Genomic DNA, 22,141 nt, shown 5'->3' with positions numbered 1-22,141 from the left:
CAAGCACAAACACAAATACTAGTACATAAAAACAACATAGTTTGACTGCTTTTCACGTGCACAACGTCACATACAGAGAATCAGGCGCTATAATGTACTATCATATCCGTGGAATAAAACCAATACAGTCAGTTGGCGCCACAATCACAGAGAATACCAGGTAGGTTTATTTCCAGTCACTTTCGTAAGTTTGAGAAGAAAAAAAAATCGGTTTTGGGTCAAAAGCAGTGTTGATTTGTATTTGTACTATTTGCATTTAGTCGCTCAAAACAACAGCTCTCTTCGCGATTTGCGAACGCTGCCTACAATTTTGAAACTGAACTAAGTAAAATAATGTTCATCTTTTACGCTCTATATTTTGTACTTTGAATTTCAATTCGCTTCGAACTAGGAGAAGATGATCACGCCAAAAACAAACTAGGAACTACGTGTGGTACCAAGCGGCATAGTTTACAGGTCTACTTTCCGTTCATTGCACACGTGCATAGACAAGAACAAAAGCGTTTTCTTCTTTTGTACGCTAGCGTGGGGCGATTAGTGAAGTTCACCAAAACAAAAGGATGAAAGACTTGACCGACGAACGAAAGCTGACCTTCTTTGAGGGACAAAATCAAAGCAGCTTCCCACCGGACAGCATCCAAGCGGAACAATACAAGTGGAACCGCATAGACAATACACGCAGATTCAATAGCATACACACGCGTGGTTTACCAATGAGACTTTTCATCTATACACATCTCGCAGAGGGTGCGCTCGCTGCAGATTTTCCCGACGCGAAAAAAATACATCTAGCCGAAAAATCACATATTTACTCAAAATTTTCCAATGTAAGCATTCTCATATTTTTAGTGGAAACGATGGCTATACTAGTCAGCTACCAGTACATATCATTGTCAGTTTCTTGGTGTAACAAATAATGGTACCACAAGAACTTAAATGATCAATGTTTTTCGCGCTCTTCTTTGTCGCCGATCGGCGACCATGGCACGTCAGGACTAAGGTCGCCGTTCGGCGACCATGGCACGTTAAGAGTTAAACTGAGTACAGAGTTTCCGAATTTTTAGTGATTGGGATGAGGAATGAGAATGTTTTCAAAATCTGTAACAAACTGCAATGAACAAGGATGATGACATGGCAGCCTCCCCAGAAGAATGCATAAGTTGGGGCTCAAGGAAGCAGAACAAAAGAAGACGGCATGCACAGATTCTTCACAGCTGAACTTGTTGAGCAAGCGGTGTTGTAGTGGAATACCACTGCTGCATTTCTGAAATATGTGTGGCTCTGATGTCATCAACACTGTTCAGTGTAATTTGTTTAAGAATATCATTTTATCGGTTTCTCTGATCAAGGACCACAATACATTCTACGAATATATGCACGGAGCTGTCGATTTATGTACTACATGATGTGAAATTATGCAAATCGTCAGGAATGCCCCTTTAATAGGACTGTAGCAACTACAACTCGGTGTGCTCGAAATGAACGTCGTTGTTGAACACGCTGCGCTTTTTTCGTCTCCGTTTGTTGTTCGGATGTGCTCGGCCGAATCTCGCGGTGTTGAAAGGTGAGTTCTTGGCGAATGTAATATTGCCGACTATGAGAGCGTCGTTCTGGAAGCTACTCCTATCCTTAAGTATCGAGGAACCTAAAGAAGAAAACAGAATAGTAGGTGGTGAAATCTGGTGTCCCTTCTAACGGAGATAGACAGTAATGTCTGAAATCATAATGCTCTTAATTTAATCCTAGTACAAGCTACAAAATGGCGATAAATGTGTGACAGCTGATAGGATGGTGCACGGCGAATGACATTTATACAGTTGTTTTAGCCATACAAAGTTTTCGATCAGGAGGATAAGAAGTTTCAGCAACACGAACTAGGAAATTCCCCTTCTTTTTTCAACAGATGGTAAGATTTCTTGCTTGAATAACGCACACAAAATGAACGAGACGTTCAGTTCAGTTCAGTTCAGTTTTTATTTCTGCATTTCAAAATCAATACAAATCAACAAATCAACAAAATACTTACATAGTCATTTACACAGCTAATGTTCGTAACGTTTGGATCTTACATACATTTTCTTTTTTTCAAGAACGAATATCATATATGAAAGGAAGCAATAGGAAATGATAAAAATGAAATGCAGGGGACCATCATCATAAGCCAAGCTTGACGAGGAAGATGGCCCCAGGTAAAGAGATACATAAAGAAAATCTTGCCACTCACTGAGTGGGGGGTAATTGTGCAAAGGGCACAATAAAGAGATACATAAAGAAAATCTTGCCACTCACTGAGTGGGAAGTAATTGTGCGAAGGACGTGCGGTGCAGTGCGGTGTGCATTGTGTTGGGATGAATCTTGGTTTGTACGTTGAGTGTTATTTTTTGTGTATCAGTGTGACGAGGTGAATGTTACTTCAGTTATGGCCGTGAACTCATTGTTTAGGGTGTTTGTTGACCAGGTGGTATGAATATTTATATATCAGAAGTATACTGGATTATGAGGGTGTTTTTTTTAGTTCTCGTTTGAAAATGTTCAACGACGTACATTGTAAAGAATTCCAAATATCTGGTCCATTATGTTTTAATGATTTTTGAGCTAAAATGATTCTGGGGTTTTCGAGATGGTAATCGGACGACTGACGTGTTGGATATGAATGAACGGTGGAATTTGGAGTGAAGAAGCCATCAAAAATTTTTGGAAGACAATTAAATGTATATTTATACATAAAAACAGCAGTTTGAAAGGTGTGAAAATCCTCAATTTTCAATGTTTTTAGTTGACGAAATAGGGGATTGGATGGGGATAAGTAACGGGAATTGGTAATCAAACATACAGCACGTTTTTGGAGGGTAAGAATTGGATTAATTTTAGTTGAGCCACAGTTTCCCCAAACGATATTGCAGTATGTGATATGTGGTAAGATCAATGCATTGTATAGAATAGTCAGGGAATTTTGAGAAATGAAGTTTTTCAGTCGATATAAAATTCCTACAGTTCTTGAGACAGACGTGTGGATATTATGAATGTGATCGTTCCAAGTTAAACTCGAGTCAATTGTGATTCCTAAAAATTTAGTAGATCTTACTTCAGTTAAGGATAATCCATCAACATTAATATTATAACTGCTGTTAATGTTCTGTGAAGCAGTAGGTTTGAAACGTATAAAATTTGTTTTAGAGACATTAAGGGATAATTTATTACATATGAACCATTGGGAGATTTTGTCTATTTCCGTGTTCAGAGTATTAAACAGTGTTTCGAGGTTCTCATGGGAGTAAAAAATATTAGTATCCGCAAAAAGTATAAATTTAAGAGTTTTTGATGTATTTATTATATCATTGATATATACAAGGAACAATAGGGGGCCAAGAATTGATCCCTGGGGAACACCACATACAATATTAGAATTCGGAGATTTAGATGACTTGAATAGTACATATTGCTTTCTGTTGGATAAATAATCAATAATCCAAGAAAGTGCTAAACCACGAATACCATATCTTTTTAATTTGTAAATTAATATATCATGATCTATGGTATCAAAAACCTTTGATAAATCCATGAAAATTCCTCTAAAGTGTTTTTTATTTGCAAAAGATTCAGTAATCTTATCTAACAATTGAATTATAGCTAAATCGGTGGAATGGCCCTTTCTAAATCCAAAGTGGTTAGGTATAAGTAGGTCATTTACATGAAGAAAAATGTACAGGCGTTTATGAATAATTTTTTCCAGAATTTTAGAAATACTAGGTAATAACGATATTGGTCTATAATTTGTTAAAAGAGAAGGGTCGTCTTTTCTTTTGAAAATTGGAACTACTTTCGCAATTTTTAATGAGTTTGGGCATATTCCAGAAGACAGTAAAAGATTGAAAATGTAAGATAAAGGTGTGGTTATTTGTTTGATGATTTTCTTCAGTATATAAACACTTATTTCATCATGGCCACTTGATCTACTTGGCTTTAATCTGTTAACAATCTCCAGTATTTCTTCCTCATCTGTTGGGGTAAAGAAAAGGGATTTGTCGCAGTTTGGTGGAAGAAATTCAGTAAAGTTTGAATGAACATGTTTGTTTTTTTTTATTTTTGAAGCTAATTGGGGGCCAATATTTGCGAAATATGAGTTAAAAGCATCAGATATTTCATCAGGGTTTGTGAGTTCTTTGTTGTCATTATAAAAAACGGACGATGTTTCCTTATTATTTTTACCTGTTATTTCATATATAGTTTCCCATAAGCCATTTACGTTATCCTTTTGATTATCAAACTTATCAGAATAATACATTTTACGAGAAATACGAATCAAATTACTGAGTATATTTCTATACTTTTTGTAATCTGTAAAATGTTTTGTATTGTGGGTAGTAATCGCCATACAATTTATTACGGGTTTTTATTGAATTGATGATTCCCTTTGTAATCCAGGGATGTTTGTTCTTTCTAAGTGTTTTTTTTTCTTAACTAAAGGATTGTTTTTTTTTCGATAATAATATAAAAGTTTATCTAAGAAAATATCATAAGCTTTATCGGCGTTATTTTGAAGATACACTTCTTGCCATTCTCCCTTCACAAAGTCAAGATCAAGTAATTCAATATTCTCGTCTGATTCTTTTCTGTACATTATTGACCTGGGTTTTGAAATACTTTTGACGTTTTCAGAATAACGAAGAATAATGAATATCGGTAAATGATCAGATATATCATAATATAAGATACCATTAATGAATTTATTTACAGAAAAGTTATTAGAAAAAATATTATCCAACAAGGTTTTAGATGTTTGGGATATTTTGTTGGGTTATCAATATGGGAATGGAAAGCATATGAAAAAAGAATAGTTTTTAATTTCACCGCTAAAGTATCTATTTTCGTCATGTCAATATTATAGTCGCCCATAATATGAATTTCCTTATTTTCTTGTGTAATCGTGTGGAGACATTCATCAAAATTTTCTAAAAACGTTTCGGTTTTATGATTTGGTGGTCTGTATATAACACCAATTATCTTATTTTTCATTTTATCATTGATGATTTCCACAAGCAGGCTTTCACAACCTTCAATATCAATATCAGTTCTTATTTTTACTCGCAATTCGTTATATATATATATAGGGCTACCCCTCCCCCTCTACCTCTCTTACGATCAGAGCAAAATATTTTATATCTATCAAGGCTAAACAAATTTGGAGACGTGTGCCCTAGCCAAGTTTCAGTTATACCGATTGCGGAAAAGGGAAAATTTTGTAAAGAAAGAAGAAGTAGTTCAAATGAATCAAAATTTTTGTTTAAGCTTCTAGCATTCCAGTGGAATAAGCTAAAATCTTTAATCGGGTTATAATTAGTGTCATCATTCCTATTTGTGGAATTACTACGGGAATTATTAACATGACTTGCAGTGGAATCAAATGAAGATTTGAACATATTATTGAAATCCGAAATTGTGTAGTATTTACTGTGATTACTTATGATACCCTGGTCAGGATGATCGTTGTTATGAGTCATTATGAGGATTTGAGTGGAAAGTTGAGAATGGTTGTTCTGGGGCCATGTATTTTTGTGTAGTACGTTGCAATGTCTGTGCGTGAATGTAAATGTGAGTGTGTGCATGTGTGGGAGTGTGCGGTGCATGTGAGTTGATAATAACAATAATGATACTGATACATTTTTACGTTATACAATAAAACAAATGTTACATCATATAGTGTCGCTAAATTTATGTCTACAAAAGTAAATGAATCCTCCTACACGTAACGTTGGTGAGGTAAATTCGTATGCGTAATATGAAATAGCAATGATTATAAAAAAGACAAGGCGCTTATATGGTAATAACAGAAATATGATTACTCCAATAATAGCATACAAACGAGGTGTTCTAACAGTTAAGGTAAAAAAAAAATAGATTGGTTGTTTTACAGAGTCATGCTGACAAGCCCCTTCGAACGTCTATGCATTTACGTAGAGATAGTTTGTGAAGGTGAGACATGAAGGAGGAATGTACATCTGGAGGAAAATTCTTGTGTCAAACTACAATGAAAGGGTTCACAAGTTTACAAGAGTGCAAACGGGACATTCTTGAGTGATTTATAACTGTGCACGGACACTGTCTTGACAAAAATAAAGAATTCATTCCGTATACATTATCTACTGGTAGTTTAGGAAAATCCAGACCAATTGAATTTGTCCCGATCGTCAAAAACATCAGCCATTTGTTTATCTTATATAAAATTGTTAGAATCTGATTTAAATGTTAGCTGGTATGTTATTTAATTCGTCAGAAGCGGAAATAAATGATACTCTGCTGATCAATAGTGCTCTATGGGGAAGAAGTTCAGTTAAAAAAAAACAACAACAACAAAAACAAACAAACCAAGATGCGGCCAACTGATGTCATTGTCAATATCAAGGTTGAAAGGTAAGTGCAGTTTAGGTATAATCAGATATGCACGTAAATAGAAAGTCTTTCCGGTAATGCAGCGGCGCCGGCAGGGCGCCGCTGTTACCACCCGCTAATAATGCGGCTACAATGTTTTCTTTCGTTTTCTTTAAATTTCTTTCACTTCGTTCCTTTCTTAACATTTTTTTTATAACTGCAACTCCTTACAACTTAAATGTCATCGTTTATTTGTAATGACGAGTCTACAGCCAATTAATTCCCTGGGATTCACTGATAAAGTCATTGTGATTGATTTTATTCAGATTTTTCATGTCACAAAGACAGATTATTTGGTTGAGATACACATCATTGGAAAGGGAATTCCTTGAGGTACATGTAATAGTGCTGTTACCTCTCCCTGTGATTATACAAGTGAAAATATTGTTCGGAGAATTATTATGCAGTGCACTTCCATTACATGAACACTAACAAAATTCTTGTTACAAAACATCCAGAAATGTTATCATCTATAGTTCATTTATTTCCATTACTAGTTGGTTATGATCATATTTCGATGTAGCGAAAGGACACTTCCATGCCTGATCATTTTGTTAGAATAGAAATGCTCTGTACAACTGCCGTATCCTTTTTGTTTTCTTCATTCCCTAACTATCTTTGTCTATGTACGAAATATATGACATGTCGCCAATTTTGCATGGGAATTTTCATTCTGTCTATGAGTGCCAATCTGCACCTATACCTCTCTCATGTTCGTCCATGGTGAAGTGAGCGGTGATGATTTTATTCTCGTGGTGGAAAGAGAAACCAGCTTGCTTCATACCCGCCTCGATATCGGACTGAAAGAGAACTGTGTGGAAGATGGCCACCTTGGAACCAAAAGCAAATGGACAATCAAACGATGAAAAAAAAGCAAAGAAACTGATAAAGTGGCTGCTAAATAAAGAAAAACAATAAATGAAAATGACGTATATAACAAACAATGCACGGGAACGCCTTAATTGCCTTTCAGTTTTACTTGACCTGCTACCTATGTAGGATAATATGTGACAACCAAGATTGTATATCATGCAATCATGCATTTGTCAATGAGGTGCAAATAATATATTTGATAATAACTGAAAACTCATCGACCGATGCGCAAAATGTACTATTTTCTTTCTTGCGGCTTTTTTTAGGAAAATATTTTCCTTACATCTGTCACGCCTAGGTGAGTTACGTTACTCTGCACGTACCCATATGTCATTGTTGTTTTTTCTTTGTTTAATAGATATTATTCTAATGTTCTAATTTTACATGATTCTGTCTTCCGTCCATTTCCCTCTTTTACGAGGAACCAATTCCATTAACTTTCCGCATGCTACACTGGTTTCCTGTCCATCACATGCATCCGTGTGAAATTTGTGCGCATTTGACTCATAAGTATAGAAAAGTGCTCAGTGTACGTTCTTCCATCTAAAAATTAATGTAGTGTAGTGAGGCACGATCAAGTTCAATTTCACATCCGTATGTCCATCATATTTTTCCTTCAATTCTGAGTGTAGAGGCATGTTCTTTGAATTCAGTTAAATCTGGTACTTACACTTTTTTTCTTTTTTTTTCGTTAGGTTTTTCAGCAGAAAGTAACATTTCTAAATGGTAATTAATTGGTTTTTCTTGTATGACCCATCCTGTAATCTGCATTATCATACAATATTCAACGTCAGACACTATCAGATGATGTACACTGTGGATTTTTCATGCTTGCTATGCAATCCCTGCTATGAGAAAACTTTGTTACGCTACTCACCTCATCGAATTTCCCCTTAAAGAACCTTCCTGAACTATCGTGACCGAGGTACATTTTTGTGTTTGAATCCTGAATGGAAGAGACATCAGTGATCAAAATTTTTGTTGTTATCGTATTCGTTTCTCTTTTTATTTCATTTTTTCTTAAACAAACAAAAGAATGCGACGCTACACTACCTGATGAGCGGTTAAAAAGACAAATAAAAGACGAAAGCAATTTAAAATATAGCGAGACAAAAGAAAATCGTAACTTTTTTGGGGGCAGAAAATATTCTTTCTTAATGATCAACACAACAAAGTGTCGATTTCTGTTTCAAAGTTTTCAAACGGCGAAACTGAATTATTTTTTCCCTTTTTTTGGAATATAAATGGTGTAAACTTGCTTCGAATTGCACTGTAGAAGAACTCATTTGCTATAAAGCGCTAGCACGTTTAATACACACACTTTACATGCACAAATATATATACTGACGAGCCCTATAATTTGCTAGAAGATTAATTCAAAGCAAGACATATCATATTTTGCAGAATTTCTTGATTTTCATTTATGTATGTGTTTTTTATTTCTTTTATTTATTTATGTACGTATCTATTTATTTATTTATTTATTTATTTATTTATTTATTCATTTATCTATCTATTTTTACCAACTCACCCAGCCTTGGATCATTTGCAGGCTTGTCGACTGCATTACCCCATCAAGGTACACTCTGAAATCAACTGTACATTGGGAGTAAAAGAAAACTACTTTACATTTTTTACCCCGAGTGAATCATTATAGTAAAGGAAGCAAGAAGAAGAAATGAGGTAAGGGAGAATAAAAGAAGAAAGGAGTGAATATGATGTAATATAATGGAAAAAGTGATGCAGATTGAGATTGGATCTTGAGGAAGCGGTCTGATTGTTGGAAAGAAAAAAAAAAACGAAATTTGCATTATGCAAAGGATAAGATAAGTATCACAAAAGACTAATGGCGACAGTACCTTGAAAAATATGATTGAAGTTAAAATAATTGACCTAACTGTTTCACTTATGCTACTAATAGATAATATTTGTTGGGACGGTATAAGGGAATGAAAGCTTTCTTTTTTCTATCTGTCACTAATAATACCTATGCCTGCCTGCCTATCTTTCTATCTTGAATTAGATAAAACGGATTAAATTTCTTCCGTTTAATTTTTGCATATCCAAAAGAGAAATCAGAAAGAGTTAAAGGTACATACGGAACAATTTCTGAGTATAAGAGTCATAAACATATGAAACCTGCACCATGAAAAAGAATAAAAAAGTCGCCAGACATAGACTATTAGTCAAAGGCAGATTCTAAAAGGACAGATTAAGCTTTAAAGTAATGTATAACCAAACTCCAATGGACTCTCCTAAATTATCTAAATTTTGTAAAGAATGCACTCTGGATAAAACAGGCTCTGAAGTACGATGTATATCAATTTCAGCTGAATCTTACAATCCATTCTTTGCTGTTGCTATAGTGGTTTACATCTTTCTTTCTTTTTCACCCCCACTTCTGACAAAGAGAGAGAGAGAGAGAGAGAGAGAGATGAATATATTTTGCATTAAATTGATACTTTATACACTGGCATAACTAACTTTATCTTTTATCTTTTTGAGACCATACAAAAAAAAAAAAAAACAGGCATGTTCCCCATAATGAAATAGGTACGTCTTAAGGAAGACTTTCTCCCTCAGGGAAAAAAAAGTAGGGGAAAAAAAAGTAGGGGAGAGAAAAATCAATTAGTTAAATGTCACCCCAATCCCTAAAAACAAACAAACAAAGAATAGTATTTATAAATATAAAAGACAATCATTTGCATCCCACATATAATCACGATGTCACTTCTCACCGCCTGGCTGACAGGAGACCGCCACGTAGATCCATTCATTATAAGTGACCCCTGACATCTCAGCTGTGACGTCACCATAACGTCCAATGAGCGTACTGCAGAGGATGAATGTTGTGTACGTAGATTATTTTGAATAAGACTGGCAATTGAATAAGACCAGACAATCACAAACATTTCTTTTATTTTTTTTAAGCCAGCTTAAGATTACCTCTTGTGCACATTAATGTTTGTTTCTTCTTTTCTTTTTCACATGTGATTATATGCATTTCACTCGTGATCAAAATATAAATCCTATTCAAAACCAACATCACAGATACTGGCCACACACACACACACACACACACACAAACACACAAGAAATCTTAAGGTACCTGCATGACGGAAAATTGTGTCGAAATTTTTGTTTCAACAAAGAATGAATTTGCGCACAGAATGATCCGTCAATATTGGCATTTCGGCAGATATCTATTCCATGGTGTTGTACTGAATGCCCAACAACTTTTCTTTTATTTTTTCTATCTATTTTGTCAGATAACATCATTTTTTATCATCAGGTGGATATGCTGGGAAGCACTATTCATAGAGATGACAGGAATACTTACACCACGGATGCTGTTAATCTCCTAGTGAGCTCAAAAACAATGTGCCTAATTTTACGAAAGCCCTTCGTTGTCCTGGGCATTATTACTGAAAATTGGACATTTTAATGATTAATGTGGACTGGCCTGTAATACAAACTGTAGTCACTGAAAATGTAATTTGTAAACGATATGTTTTTGTTTGTTTGCTGTATTTCCCCCTTAGGGCTTTACGAAGCATATCGACGAGTACTTGAAAAATAAACTTACTGGTTCTGGACATACAAATTGAAGAATCCGTCGCTGGTCCCAAAGATAGGAAAGATCTGAGAAGGATCCGATCCATCGATGAAACACCAGGCAATCATGGTCAGGTGAATGTCTACTTTTAGTTTGGTGACGTCACCGAGCATGACGTAACCTCCTACGTCACCGAAGACGATGGCATCGTTGATACTACAGGAAGATACGAGCAAGACGTCAAAGTTCCGCAATCATTTCACACACACATACGCGCGCACTGTCGCGTACTAGTACACTTCGCACATATTATTTCAAATGGTAACAGTGAATTCATAAGGAGGTTAAATAGTCGAAGAACGCAAATGGTTTTTGGAGTCTAGAATCTAGCGTTTTCCGGATCAAGAAAAAAAAGTGAATGAATAAATGAAAGAGGAAAGTGAATGCAATGGTAAATCCCAATCATAACAAATTAGTTGAGTGAATAAACCGATATTCTTCCATTTTATGGATAATTAAATGTTAAAGTCTATCATACAAACACAAAGCAATGGATTCCTCTACGTTGATTAACATCGATCTATTGCAACGACGATAACATTTGTTTTCCTTTGTTTAGCTGCAAATGCGGTCATTGTGGATTTAAAAAAAAAAAAACCCGTTTTATGGAGGAACATTATGATTTTCGATTAAAAGGAAAAAAAAGACATGAAATCATTGGGGAGGTGAAATATTTTTTCCATACCTTTCCAGGCACTGGTAATTGAGATTCGACCAGATGATATTGTGTTGATCCAGCTGAAAGAGTCCCACCTTACCACCTTGAAACGCGATGTCAAATACTTCCCCCGAGTCAACTATCAGACCATTGTTTGAATAGATGTACAGCCTTTGAAATGCGGGGAAATATAAGACAGGGAAAATGCAAACATTCTATACAGTTTAAGCTCTGCATTGTAAAGATATGCGAGGCAATTACAATTTCCTGTTGACGTGAACGCCGGAAGACAAAAATAATGCAGATTAGGTGTGTTTGGACAAAAACACAAAAAGGAAAAAAATAATTTATGGAAAATCTAAAGTTTCATATAGTGTTTATAATTCCCTCTTTATTCTGCTCCGGGAGATATAACGTTGATGTCTTAAGAATAATTTGAGATCTTTATAAGGCACGCTACCTCAATATTTTTGATTGATCCCTTCACCAGATAAGGAAAAGAAAAGAAAGCTGAATTGTAAATTGGAATACAATGACTCGTGCAACAGAGCACAGAACTGTCACAACCATCGTAAATTGAATAACAATCTGTTAAGCAATTTGACATGCCCAGAGGTTACATATGGTTGTTCGCTCATGTTTTCAGACAGTCCATAAACTTAACTCTTTATGTGCCACGGTGGAAACCCCTCTGTGCCACATTATTCTGATATATTAAATATTTATGGTATATTAAAACCATAGATTTGGTTTGTAAATTACCGTGAATTTTCATCACTATTGTCCAGGTGACTTATCGACAAGACCCGCTTCGCTACAATGGCATTTAATAACCGGCTTTTTGAATAGCTAATTGTGACTCTGCACCTCAAAACAAACAAAGAGTCGCCAGACATGAATTTTTAGTTAAGACCATATTCTAAAAGAGCAGACTTTAAGCTTTAAAATGATGTATAACTCAAATCAAATGGACTCTCCTAACCTATCTAAATATTGGAAAGAAAGCACAAACTCAGGAAAAGTGTGAACTGAGAACAGAGGCTCTTAAGTGCAGTGTCTAATCAAGCGCTTAATCTTTACCAAACCGTGCTGGCTGTGCGATGAATGGGACAAAAAACAGGAAGTAAACCACCAGAGTAACAACAATGAAGGGATTATCAGATTAAACTGAAATTAAGCATGCCTCATTAACACATTCTGTCCATAATTAATGCCAACTTTCAATGCAGTAGCACTATTCTTTCAAATGTTATTAGAGTTGAAAGTGAAGAGTGTGGACAAGGTTTTTCAGAAATGAAAAAGGGATTCTAAAGACACACCTAATCACACTATTCTACCAAAAAGGTTCGAGATAAACTGCTAAAAAAAACACACTTTCCTGCCCGTTTTATGATACTAAATTTTAGCATAATGTAAAAGAAGACCCGTTCTTTCAGAAAATATGAAAAAGTCAAGTTTGGCTAGGTTGACCCATTTCACTTATTTTCAGTCCTCACGCAAAATCAGTGTGTGCGACTTTATGTTCGTTTTGAGGTGCACAGTCACAATTATGTTCTTCTGTCTTGTCGACTTTCATACTGCTTTGCCTTCCTTAGCATGTTGTGTTTTTCACTTGCGAAGCAACGGAGGAGAGTATCCTTGACGTACCATCGTAGAGAAGATATCGTTGACAAGTTCTATTTTGAAGAAGTTACAACTATTACAATCAGAAAATTCATTCCCAACAAAGAGTTAATTGGGTCTCGTGGTTGTCGAGAACTAAAGTTATCTTCTCACTTTGATTAAGTGTATACCTAAACATGCCGATTGACGGTCTAAAAATGAGACGCCAGCGGTAAGACGTGCGGTATTCCCACGTCGTGCTTGGCCTGTCATGCCAGAGAACCTTGGTGTAGCCGCCATGATTATCATGCCGATAGAGGGCGTAGTACATGGTGTCGCCTGCGTTCGGAGCCTGCACTCTCTGAAATAATAATTAAAAAAATGCGGACAGAAGTTACACGTATACAACCGGTAATACGAGACCATAATGCGTGATAGTCATAGGACATTTTTAGTGTTTTCATCACAATGTATCCGATGGGTGTTTTTTCCTTCTTTTTTCATTCGCCACTGTTAAATCCTATCTCTGTTCACTCACCACAGCCAACTCAACTGCATGACAATACAATATTGTGTAATGAATGTTATTTTTGTTTTTCTTTATTTTGCAATCACTAAATCAGCATAATTATTATTCTACCTACACGTTTTTATTACAGAATAATGATTACTGAACAGCAATAGAATACGTATCATTATGATGTTGTACTAGAACGCGAATTTCCATACCTTTATCATAACTCCTTTCAAGGAATGGATGTGTCGGGAATACGGCGACCAACTCAACAAGCGGTAGTCCCGCCACCACTGTACCAGGTAGAAGTCGTCGTTGCTCTGGTAGCCGAACACGATCCCGATGGAATTGTCCTGTCCCGACTCTGGCGACTGGTCAACGTACATCGTTCCCGTGAATACCATGTCCCCGAGATTGTCCCGGCTGACCAGGCTGGACGGCTCGGCGTTGAACGGACCAGTGACCTCCCGCCCCTTGTATAATGATAAAATATTATGTTCATTCCGATAAAAGAGCAACTGCTTCTAGTTCTACTCCTTCTAAAAATGAACAGTAATGGTACTTTTGCAGTGCAGGGCATTTGAACTTATGTTGCAATGGTTAAACGATTGATAAAGAGAAGAAGCCTGATTCTACTGTAATCATTATTATTATTACATATCTGGATGAACCAGGACGCATCAAATTAAGAATTTAGTTTTACTTGCCAAAGTTACGATTGCAAAGGAAGAAAAAAAAAGTAGAGGAAAAATGGAATATTTTTTTTTCTTTTTCGCATCCTCAACTAGTTTCAAGCTTCATAAAAAAATGCACGAAATGGGCATATTTTGCTCAAACGCACAACCGTGATCATACAGATCAGTAAATCGAAATATTACAAAGTACAAACAATCAAACGTCTATTTGTCACACAATTCTGTCTTCCTTTTAACATTCATTTCGTAGAAACGTTAATATCAGAAATGCCATGCAACTCACATCACATGATTCTTACAATTGCCTTATAGATTTTTGCTGCATGGCATTTCTGCTATTACCGTTTCTACGAAATGAATGTTAAAATGAAGACAGAATGTCTACAAAATTCGTTCATGTCTATGTGGTTTCGGAATGCCGGCAAACCGCATGAAATTCATCGCGGCACACTGAGTGATATCGTATGTTGAGATTCAACATTAAATTAGTCAAGACTACATATCAAAAAAAATAAATGAAAAATAATAATTAATGTGGAGAGAGAAAAAAAAAATTATCTCTACGATACAAAAAGCATGCCTACTGGGTGAGTTCAATTAGTGATCATTGGGTGATCACTTACCAAAGGCAAATTACAATACGTTTAGCTGATACTTAAAAATAATTATCATGAGTATAATGAGCATGTCACGGACCGCGTGTTTGAAGTACCACGTTGGGGTGTATGCGTTGGCTTTAAGATTCGACGAGTATCCGTCGATGAAAGAAGCTGTATGATACTGTTTGCTCCGGGGACAGTTGTCAAATGGATCCGGATATCCGTCCCCGTCCGTATCCTCTTCGCAAACGTCACCAATCCAGTTTTCTGAAGAAAATCATGATTCAACTTCAGGTTTCGTTCAGTCCAAAGATAATATTACAATTATTAATATTCAAATAATTGTTCTCATTGCTTTTGTTGGGTAAGATAAGACAAAAATCTAGTATAAATGTACAATTATAATTATACGTGCATTAATCTATCGTACCGGATAGGCACGTTTAAACAGAGATACCATGGATACAATTTGATCGCACCCTTACAGTAGTGTCACTTGATTATTACTCTGCAGTACGCCACAGTCTCTCCAACAGAAAGACTTTGTACATGCCACTCAAAAACTTGAAATACAGACTGGATACAATTATGGAATCCCTACAACTTCATTGGACGAAATAATAATAGTTGACATGAATTCCACAAAGACGCTAGATCTACAGCCAAGAAAGAGAGGCAGGGAAGGAAATTAAGAGAGAGAAAATAATAGAGAAACTTATTCAGGGTGGGAGTGAGACAAATTATTACGGTTGGTGTCTTCCTGATCAGCATTGGCCACCAGAAGGCAGTTGTCATTTTCATCGGGGATACCATCGCCATCCATGTCATCGTCACATTCGTCCCCTGCATTGATTGAGACATTTACAGTTACATCGCAATGCAGGCTGGGACAATGTTGTCGGCCGAATTGAAATTTCATACAATACGACTCATTGCAGATGTTGCCTTGTCAGAGCTCTCACAAATAATGCAGTGTTTTCTGACCCGGGTCAAGAGCTATCGCATTCTCAGTAATATGTCTTCTTCTTCTTCTTCTCTTTCTTCTTCTTCTTCCTCTTCTTCTTCTTCTTCTTCTTCTTCTTCTTCTTCTTCTAATATTTTCAGGGACACTTGTTAGTGTTAAAAACAGAAGGAAGGCGCAAGCTATTGTTGTTTGTTTTTTTGCTTTCTTATAAATATAACTCAATGAAAAACAAATGTATGCATGTAGTATATTTTGTTTGTTTAATACAATTAATAATTTCTTTCTTTCTTTTGACTATATGAAACGCCTAAAATACGCCTGATTTCTTTAATCACTTGTGATAAAAATACGAACAAACAAAGACGAATGTGTCTGCGTAAATTGTGTTCACCTATTCCATCATCGTCCGTGTCCGTTTGGTCGCCATTCTGCACGCTAGGACAGTTGTCATCATGGTCGAATGCTCCGTCACCGTCCCTTTGACGAAAAACAATGAGCCTTTTAAACATTTTACCTTTCCTTATACTGTGCTACTGACGGGTTGAAATAACCAGTAACATGCCACACCATAACAGATGTAGATACACATTATGCAGTGTGTCCAAATGCTGTGCGTTTGCATGTTTATGTTAATCTGTAAAGGCAAGCTACATTTATTTTTATTAGCTACGATGAAATGTTGTTGTCAGTATGGTCATCAGGATTTGCCGTTATCATGTTTGCACAGTGTTAGATAGCTTTGAATTCAATCAGGACGGATGCAGCATCCTTTCTTTTTTTACTTTTTTTTTTTCGTACATGCATAGCACATCAAGTATATCCAGAGTGCATAACGTTAAATAAAAATAAGTAGGTAGTATGCGTTTTGGAATATAGAATTAATTCTGAAGAATGGGAAAGCAAATGACAAATGGATCTAGTCAATGAAACAGATAATTGTTGTATTCATCACTGGTATCTGAAGGACATAAGAAGAAATCTCATCACCCCATTCACGCTGTATAAATACGTCATACCACAGCGTCGCCAAATTTAACTTGCACGCATTTCACACGAGGTATGACCATAGACTGTCATCAAGATCACGTGATGCCATGTGCGCCGTTCCGGAAATGTACTGGCCAAGTGCGTGGCAAGATGGCAGAGGGGTGGCTTCAAAGCGATTGATGAATGAAATATCCAGGTACTTATAATAGAGATCATTGGTACGAATGTATACCTACTTTTCTGATGATGCTGGATATAATTATGATTGATACTAATAATATGGATAGTGCCACTGCTGCTCAGGTTGTTTAGTTCTTCTTTCTTTCTAATTTTCGTTGAGGGCGGTTTTTTAACATTTATTTGCTTGTTTGTTTGTTTTTTTGTTTGTTTGTTTCTTTATTCCATCTGAGAGATGGCTGAATAGCCCATATTCAGCTACGTTAAAGGACAAGCTCACCTTCATATACATGTGGATTGAGTGAATGCAGCAATATCAGTAGAACACATCAGTGAAAGTTTGGGGGAAATCGGAAAATCCGTTCATAAGTTATGAATTTTTAAAGTATCTGCCCGTTACTGTTGGATGAGAAGATTACTACAGTGTATGATATCACATGCGTACAACGACATGAAGAAAATAAAAAGAAATTTCACAAAATTTTACTTTTTGCAAAAAGTGTACATTTCCTCAACTTGTCAGGGGCATATCATAAGGGTGATACTATTCCCCTTGCCTTCTGAAAGAGGGGAGTCAAAAGACCTTTTATTAAGCGAGGAAAGTGAAAATATGTTGAATTTTCTTTATATGTTCTTTATATTGTTGTACTGATGTGACATCACAAGCTATAGTAGTCTTCTCATCCAGCCTTCAGTGAGCAGAAACGTCAAAAGTTCATAACTCTAGAACGGATTGTCTGGTTTTCCTCAAACTTTCACTGATGTGTTTTACTAATATTGCTGCATTCACTCAACCCACATGTCTATGAAGGTGAACTTGTCCTTTCAGCTGGTCTTCCATGGACTCATAACATAATGTTATGAGTCCATAAAGCTAATCATGACTGTCAGCTATAAACTTTGGGAAGCCTGCACACTTAAAAATAAGTAAATATATAAACAAATAAACAAGGCCGGAGCGCCATACGTGGTGTATCTTACTCATCAACGTTGGAATCGTCATCGCACGCGTTTCCGTAGCCGTTCTTGTTGGAATCCGTCTGTCCGTTGTTGGCCTCTAGAGGGCAGTTGTCACAAGCGTCTCCCACGCCATCACCATCTGTGTCAGTCTGATCAGGGTTTGGCTTTTTCTGACAGTTATCCGAGCCGTCACTGATGCCTGGAATCGGGAAACGAAGAAGAGGATAAAGCCAAAAATAAACAAAAAAAAAACAACCAACAAACAAACAAACAATCAAAACAGATAATCAAACAAACAAACAAGCAAAAAAAAAAAAAAAAAAAAAACAGCCAAAAAAGACACACATGCACAAAATGTCCAAATTTGTTGTCCCGGAAAATGGGGTTTATAATAAGGCGATTAGAATATCCAAACGCTTTCAATCTTGGGTCTTGTTCAGCTTTATTGTCTGCAAGGCAGCCGTGTGTTTGTTTCTTGGGTTGTGTTATAAGCAGTTTTTCTACAACCCTTTTAGTGGGAGAATAGAATGATCAGGTATGTCTCGGAATCCCCATTTCATTTCTTTAAATCCTTTCTCCACACTCTTCACTTCCAAGTCTAATAGCTTTTGAAAGGATAGTTATACTGCTTTGAACGTTGTCTTTTATCATGGACAGAATGTGTTGATAGAACATGCCTAATTTGAGCTTAATCTGATAAATCTCGTCATTGTTGTTCCTCCAATAGTTTACATCCTGTGTTTTGTCCCTTTTAGAGCTGCAGCACGGCTTGGTAAATATTAAGCGCTTGAATACACACTGTACTTCAGAGCCTCTATTCATAGTTCACACTTCTCCAGAGTGTCTGCTTTCTTGTTGGTATTTAGATAGGTTAGGGGAGTCCATTCGAATTAAGTTATATATCATTTTACAGCTCAGAGTCTGGTGTTTAATAATCTGCCCTTAACTAAAAATCCATGTCTGGCGACTTTTTGTTGGTTTGGTGATGCAGGGTCACATATCTAATATATCGTGTCATAGTAGATTAGATATCGCTTGGCAGTTTCGTTTATTTTACTAAGTGAAGAGCCGTGTGCCATTATCATGTGGATGGTAAAAGAGAAAGGGATGCAAATTTATTTTGATACGGTATTTTTTGTTGCTATTTTTTCCGCATCAAGGACAGTACATACTTCAGTTTGTATCCTAATCCTACTATGTGGGTGAGTCCTTTATAGTCGCGTACCATCGTTGTCGTCGTCGGAGTCGCATGCGTTCCCACTGGCGTCATCATCATCGTTATTCTGTTTAGCATTCGAAGTTCCCGGACAATTGTCGCAGGCATCGCCGACTTGATCTCCATCGCTGTCTGCCTGGTTATAGTTGGGCACTAGAGGGCAGTTGTCCTGATTTAAAGTTTGTAGAACAAAAAGAAATCTTAAAAGTAAAGAAACATCAATATTAATGGAATTATGCTAATCATTTAAGGGAAGATTTCGTGATCACTTTTTTGAGAAACATTATAAATCACAGCTAATTCTCGTTGATTTTGCAACCGTATCTATACCCTGTTTCATAGAGCTGTTCATAAAGTTACACACGACGTATGTGCCAATATGTGTGCCCACTTTTCCCCCTTCCCTAAAGTACGACTGTAAGTCATTATTTCATGTTCATTGGGACAAAAATACTCTTTCAATGAAACGATGTGTAAAAATGTAAGGATAATCATTATCATCCGCAAATGTCAGAACCCACTTGGCTTGCCATATTCCATTCGTTCGTGAAGAAAACTGTTGTGCGTGACTTTGCGAACAGCTTTATAAAACAGGGCAATGATCTATTCATAGTGCTGATGTCCAGAAAACATTCTGCACATTCAGTACACTAAAAAAAAAAGGATACTTAAAGCCCCCCCCCCCCCTTCTTCAACAAATTAACTTCTAGATAGGCCTATCAAGAACGAACAGCAATACACAAAGGTTTGGGCTCCACACCTCGTCGTTCTTGATGAAGTCGTTGTCGGCATCGGGGTCGCAGGAGTCGCCAATCTTGTCATCGTCGGCGTCTTCTTGCCCGCTGTTAGGATACCCGGGGCAGTTGTCCCGTACACAGCGAGTGTCGTTCGGCTGTCGGCACGCAAGCCTCGTGTCAACCTGCCCGTCCAGGTCTTCATCTCGACCGCAGACATAACCGTCCCCAGCCCAGCCCATGTCGGCATCGCACTGTGGATGTCATGAAATCAGTCGAGAACAACCAATATCGGGTGTTAGTTTTTTTCGTGGTCTTAGAGAGAAACATTACTGCCCTGTAACGCTGAGTACATCCATAGAATTTAGATTATTTGATTAATAATTGACTACTTCCTTTGATTTAAATTAACAAGAAAAATGATAATTGACTACTTACTTTGATTCAGATAAAAAACAAAAACAAAGGTAGGTTAGAAACGTAAATCAAAGAAATATAGGACATTCTACAACTGAGTAACGTCACAAAATGTGAATAGGTTAGAAAGCTGGTTCCATCTTTGCAAGGCTTACGTACTTGGCAGATTTGTATTATTAATGCTAAGTAAAAAGCTAAAGATTGCAAAGTACTCCAGACTGTATAGCTCGGACCTTCAATTACCTCGCAGTAGTACGTTCCTGGGCCCGTGTACGTGCAGATGGCGTTGGGGTCGCACTCACTAGAGCTTTCGGCGCAATGGTCTATGGGGAGGAAGCAGCCTTCCTCGTTCGTCCCGACGTAACCATGGAGACAGGAGCCGCAGAGATGTCCTCCCTGAAAATTGAACGCATTCACACGTTCGGCAGTTTGCTCTTTTCTGATACTATAAGCCTACTGTCAATTCAAGTGATTTGTGTTATTTCTCTCATTGAAATGAAATGAAATAAAATGAAATTAAATTAAATGAAATGAAATCAAATCAAATCAAATCAAATGAACTAAAATAAAATAAAATAAAATGAAATGAATGAAATGAAATGAAATGAAATGAAATATAAAGGCGAAAAAATAAGGGCTACTTTGCAGTGGCTTAGTGGATCATTATTGACCCCTCATAGTGGCTGGAAATTTCGAGATCTGGTGCTTTTTTATGACGGTGGCGAAAAATGTTTGTGTTTCCATTGTGAAGCTCTGATGAGACCTAAAACCATGGGATATGTGGTATCTCGTACTGTTTGAGCATCTAACTATACTGGACCTACAAGTTGTTTACTTTATTTGGTTGGTAAAAAAAAAATCTAACACGTTTAAAATTCCAAATGACCTGTCACCATAACTACAACAATAGAACGCAGGTGTTTGAGTGGTTTCAACAGATCTCTATCTTTGTTTACACATATTTCTGTCAATTAAAAATTACACCAGATTAGATATCCGAAGGGAGAGGGAGGTAGTGTGTTGCCAGCCATATTCTGAGATTGACAAAATTGACTAAAAATGTTGACGGTCTTTTTCCAACGCATACTGCTCGATGGAAGCATTATGGCTTAGTCACATACAGTTTTTTTTTTAATATATGGGATTCACTAAATATTAGTATGTCGAACCTTGCAGATAGGTAAGAAAGACAAGCATACAATAAAAATACAGTCAATGACATATAAATCATGACTACGCACAAGATGAAGGAAAAACGTCACCTGCGTATTTATGCACTCAGCATTTGGATCGCATCCTCCATTAGACATTTGACATTCGTCAACGTCATTACAGACCTGTGAAAAAAAAAGGAAGTGAAAATGGTCCAATAACTCTAAGAATCATTGTCAACTTGAAATCTGGTACCTGTTGCTTGAACCCCCCCCCCCCAAGAAAACTCACATTACTTTTAAACAGCGTTTCTTTCTTTGTGAAAAAAAGTGTATCAATAATCCAAGCTATCATGTCTTGCCCGAATTTTCCCAGGAAAAAAATAATGAACGGGTAAGTGAATATAATGATTAAAATGAATAAGTGAAATGAAGTAGAGAATATAGAAAAAAATTGACCACATAATCAAAGGAAACTAATCCAGAAGCATCAGAGGACAAAACATACTATACATGATCACTATAATTGGTAAGATAACCTTGAGTGCT

At 36.5% G+C, this 22,141-nt stretch overlaps 1 protein-coding gene across 1 annotated transcript in view; it reads right to left on the bottom strand.

The window, feature by feature from the left end:
* Window positions 1-1,457: 1,457 nt before the first annotated feature.
* LOC139723420 (uncharacterized) overlaps window positions 1,458-22,141 on the bottom strand; it is an 83,426-nt gene continuing 62,742 nt past the window's right edge. Inside the window, exons 33-48 of the mRNA XM_071634666.1 lie at window positions 20,685-20,837; window positions 20,051-20,278; window positions 19,300-19,459; window positions 18,096-18,273; window positions 16,342-16,427; window positions 15,734-15,829; window positions 15,084-15,253; window positions 13,992-14,165; window positions 13,370-13,539; window positions 11,604-11,747; window positions 10,889-11,074; window positions 10,041-10,135; window positions 8,834-8,898; window positions 8,180-8,248; window positions 7,133-7,259; window positions 1,458-1,645 (exon numbers count right to left, since the gene is read on the bottom strand). Of these exons, the coding sequence (XP_071490767.1) occupies window positions 1,458-1,645; window positions 7,133-7,259; window positions 8,180-8,248; window positions 8,834-8,898; window positions 10,041-10,135; window positions 10,889-11,074; window positions 11,604-11,747; window positions 13,370-13,539; window positions 13,992-14,165; window positions 15,084-15,253; window positions 15,734-15,829; window positions 16,342-16,427; window positions 18,096-18,273; window positions 19,300-19,459; window positions 20,051-20,278; window positions 20,685-20,837 (2,289 nt within the window). The remainder of the gene's footprint in view (window positions 1,646-7,132; window positions 7,260-8,179; window positions 8,249-8,833; window positions 8,899-10,040; window positions 10,136-10,888; window positions 11,075-11,603; window positions 11,748-13,369; window positions 13,540-13,991; window positions 14,166-15,083; window positions 15,254-15,733; window positions 15,830-16,341; window positions 16,428-18,095; window positions 18,274-19,299; window positions 19,460-20,050; window positions 20,279-20,684; window positions 20,838-22,141) is intronic.

This window comes from Diadema antillarum, unplaced genomic scaffold (assembly GCF_040938485.1).
Source record: "Diadema antillarum isolate AM-2024a unplaced genomic scaffold, OU_Dant_1.0 scf00000189, whole genome shotgun sequence".
NCBI lineage: Eukaryota > Metazoa > Echinodermata > Echinoidea > Diadematoida > Diadematidae > Diadema > Diadema antillarum.
The sequence above is the reverse complement of the archived record's forward strand: the minus strand, read 5'-3'. Positions and strand labels throughout refer to the sequence as shown.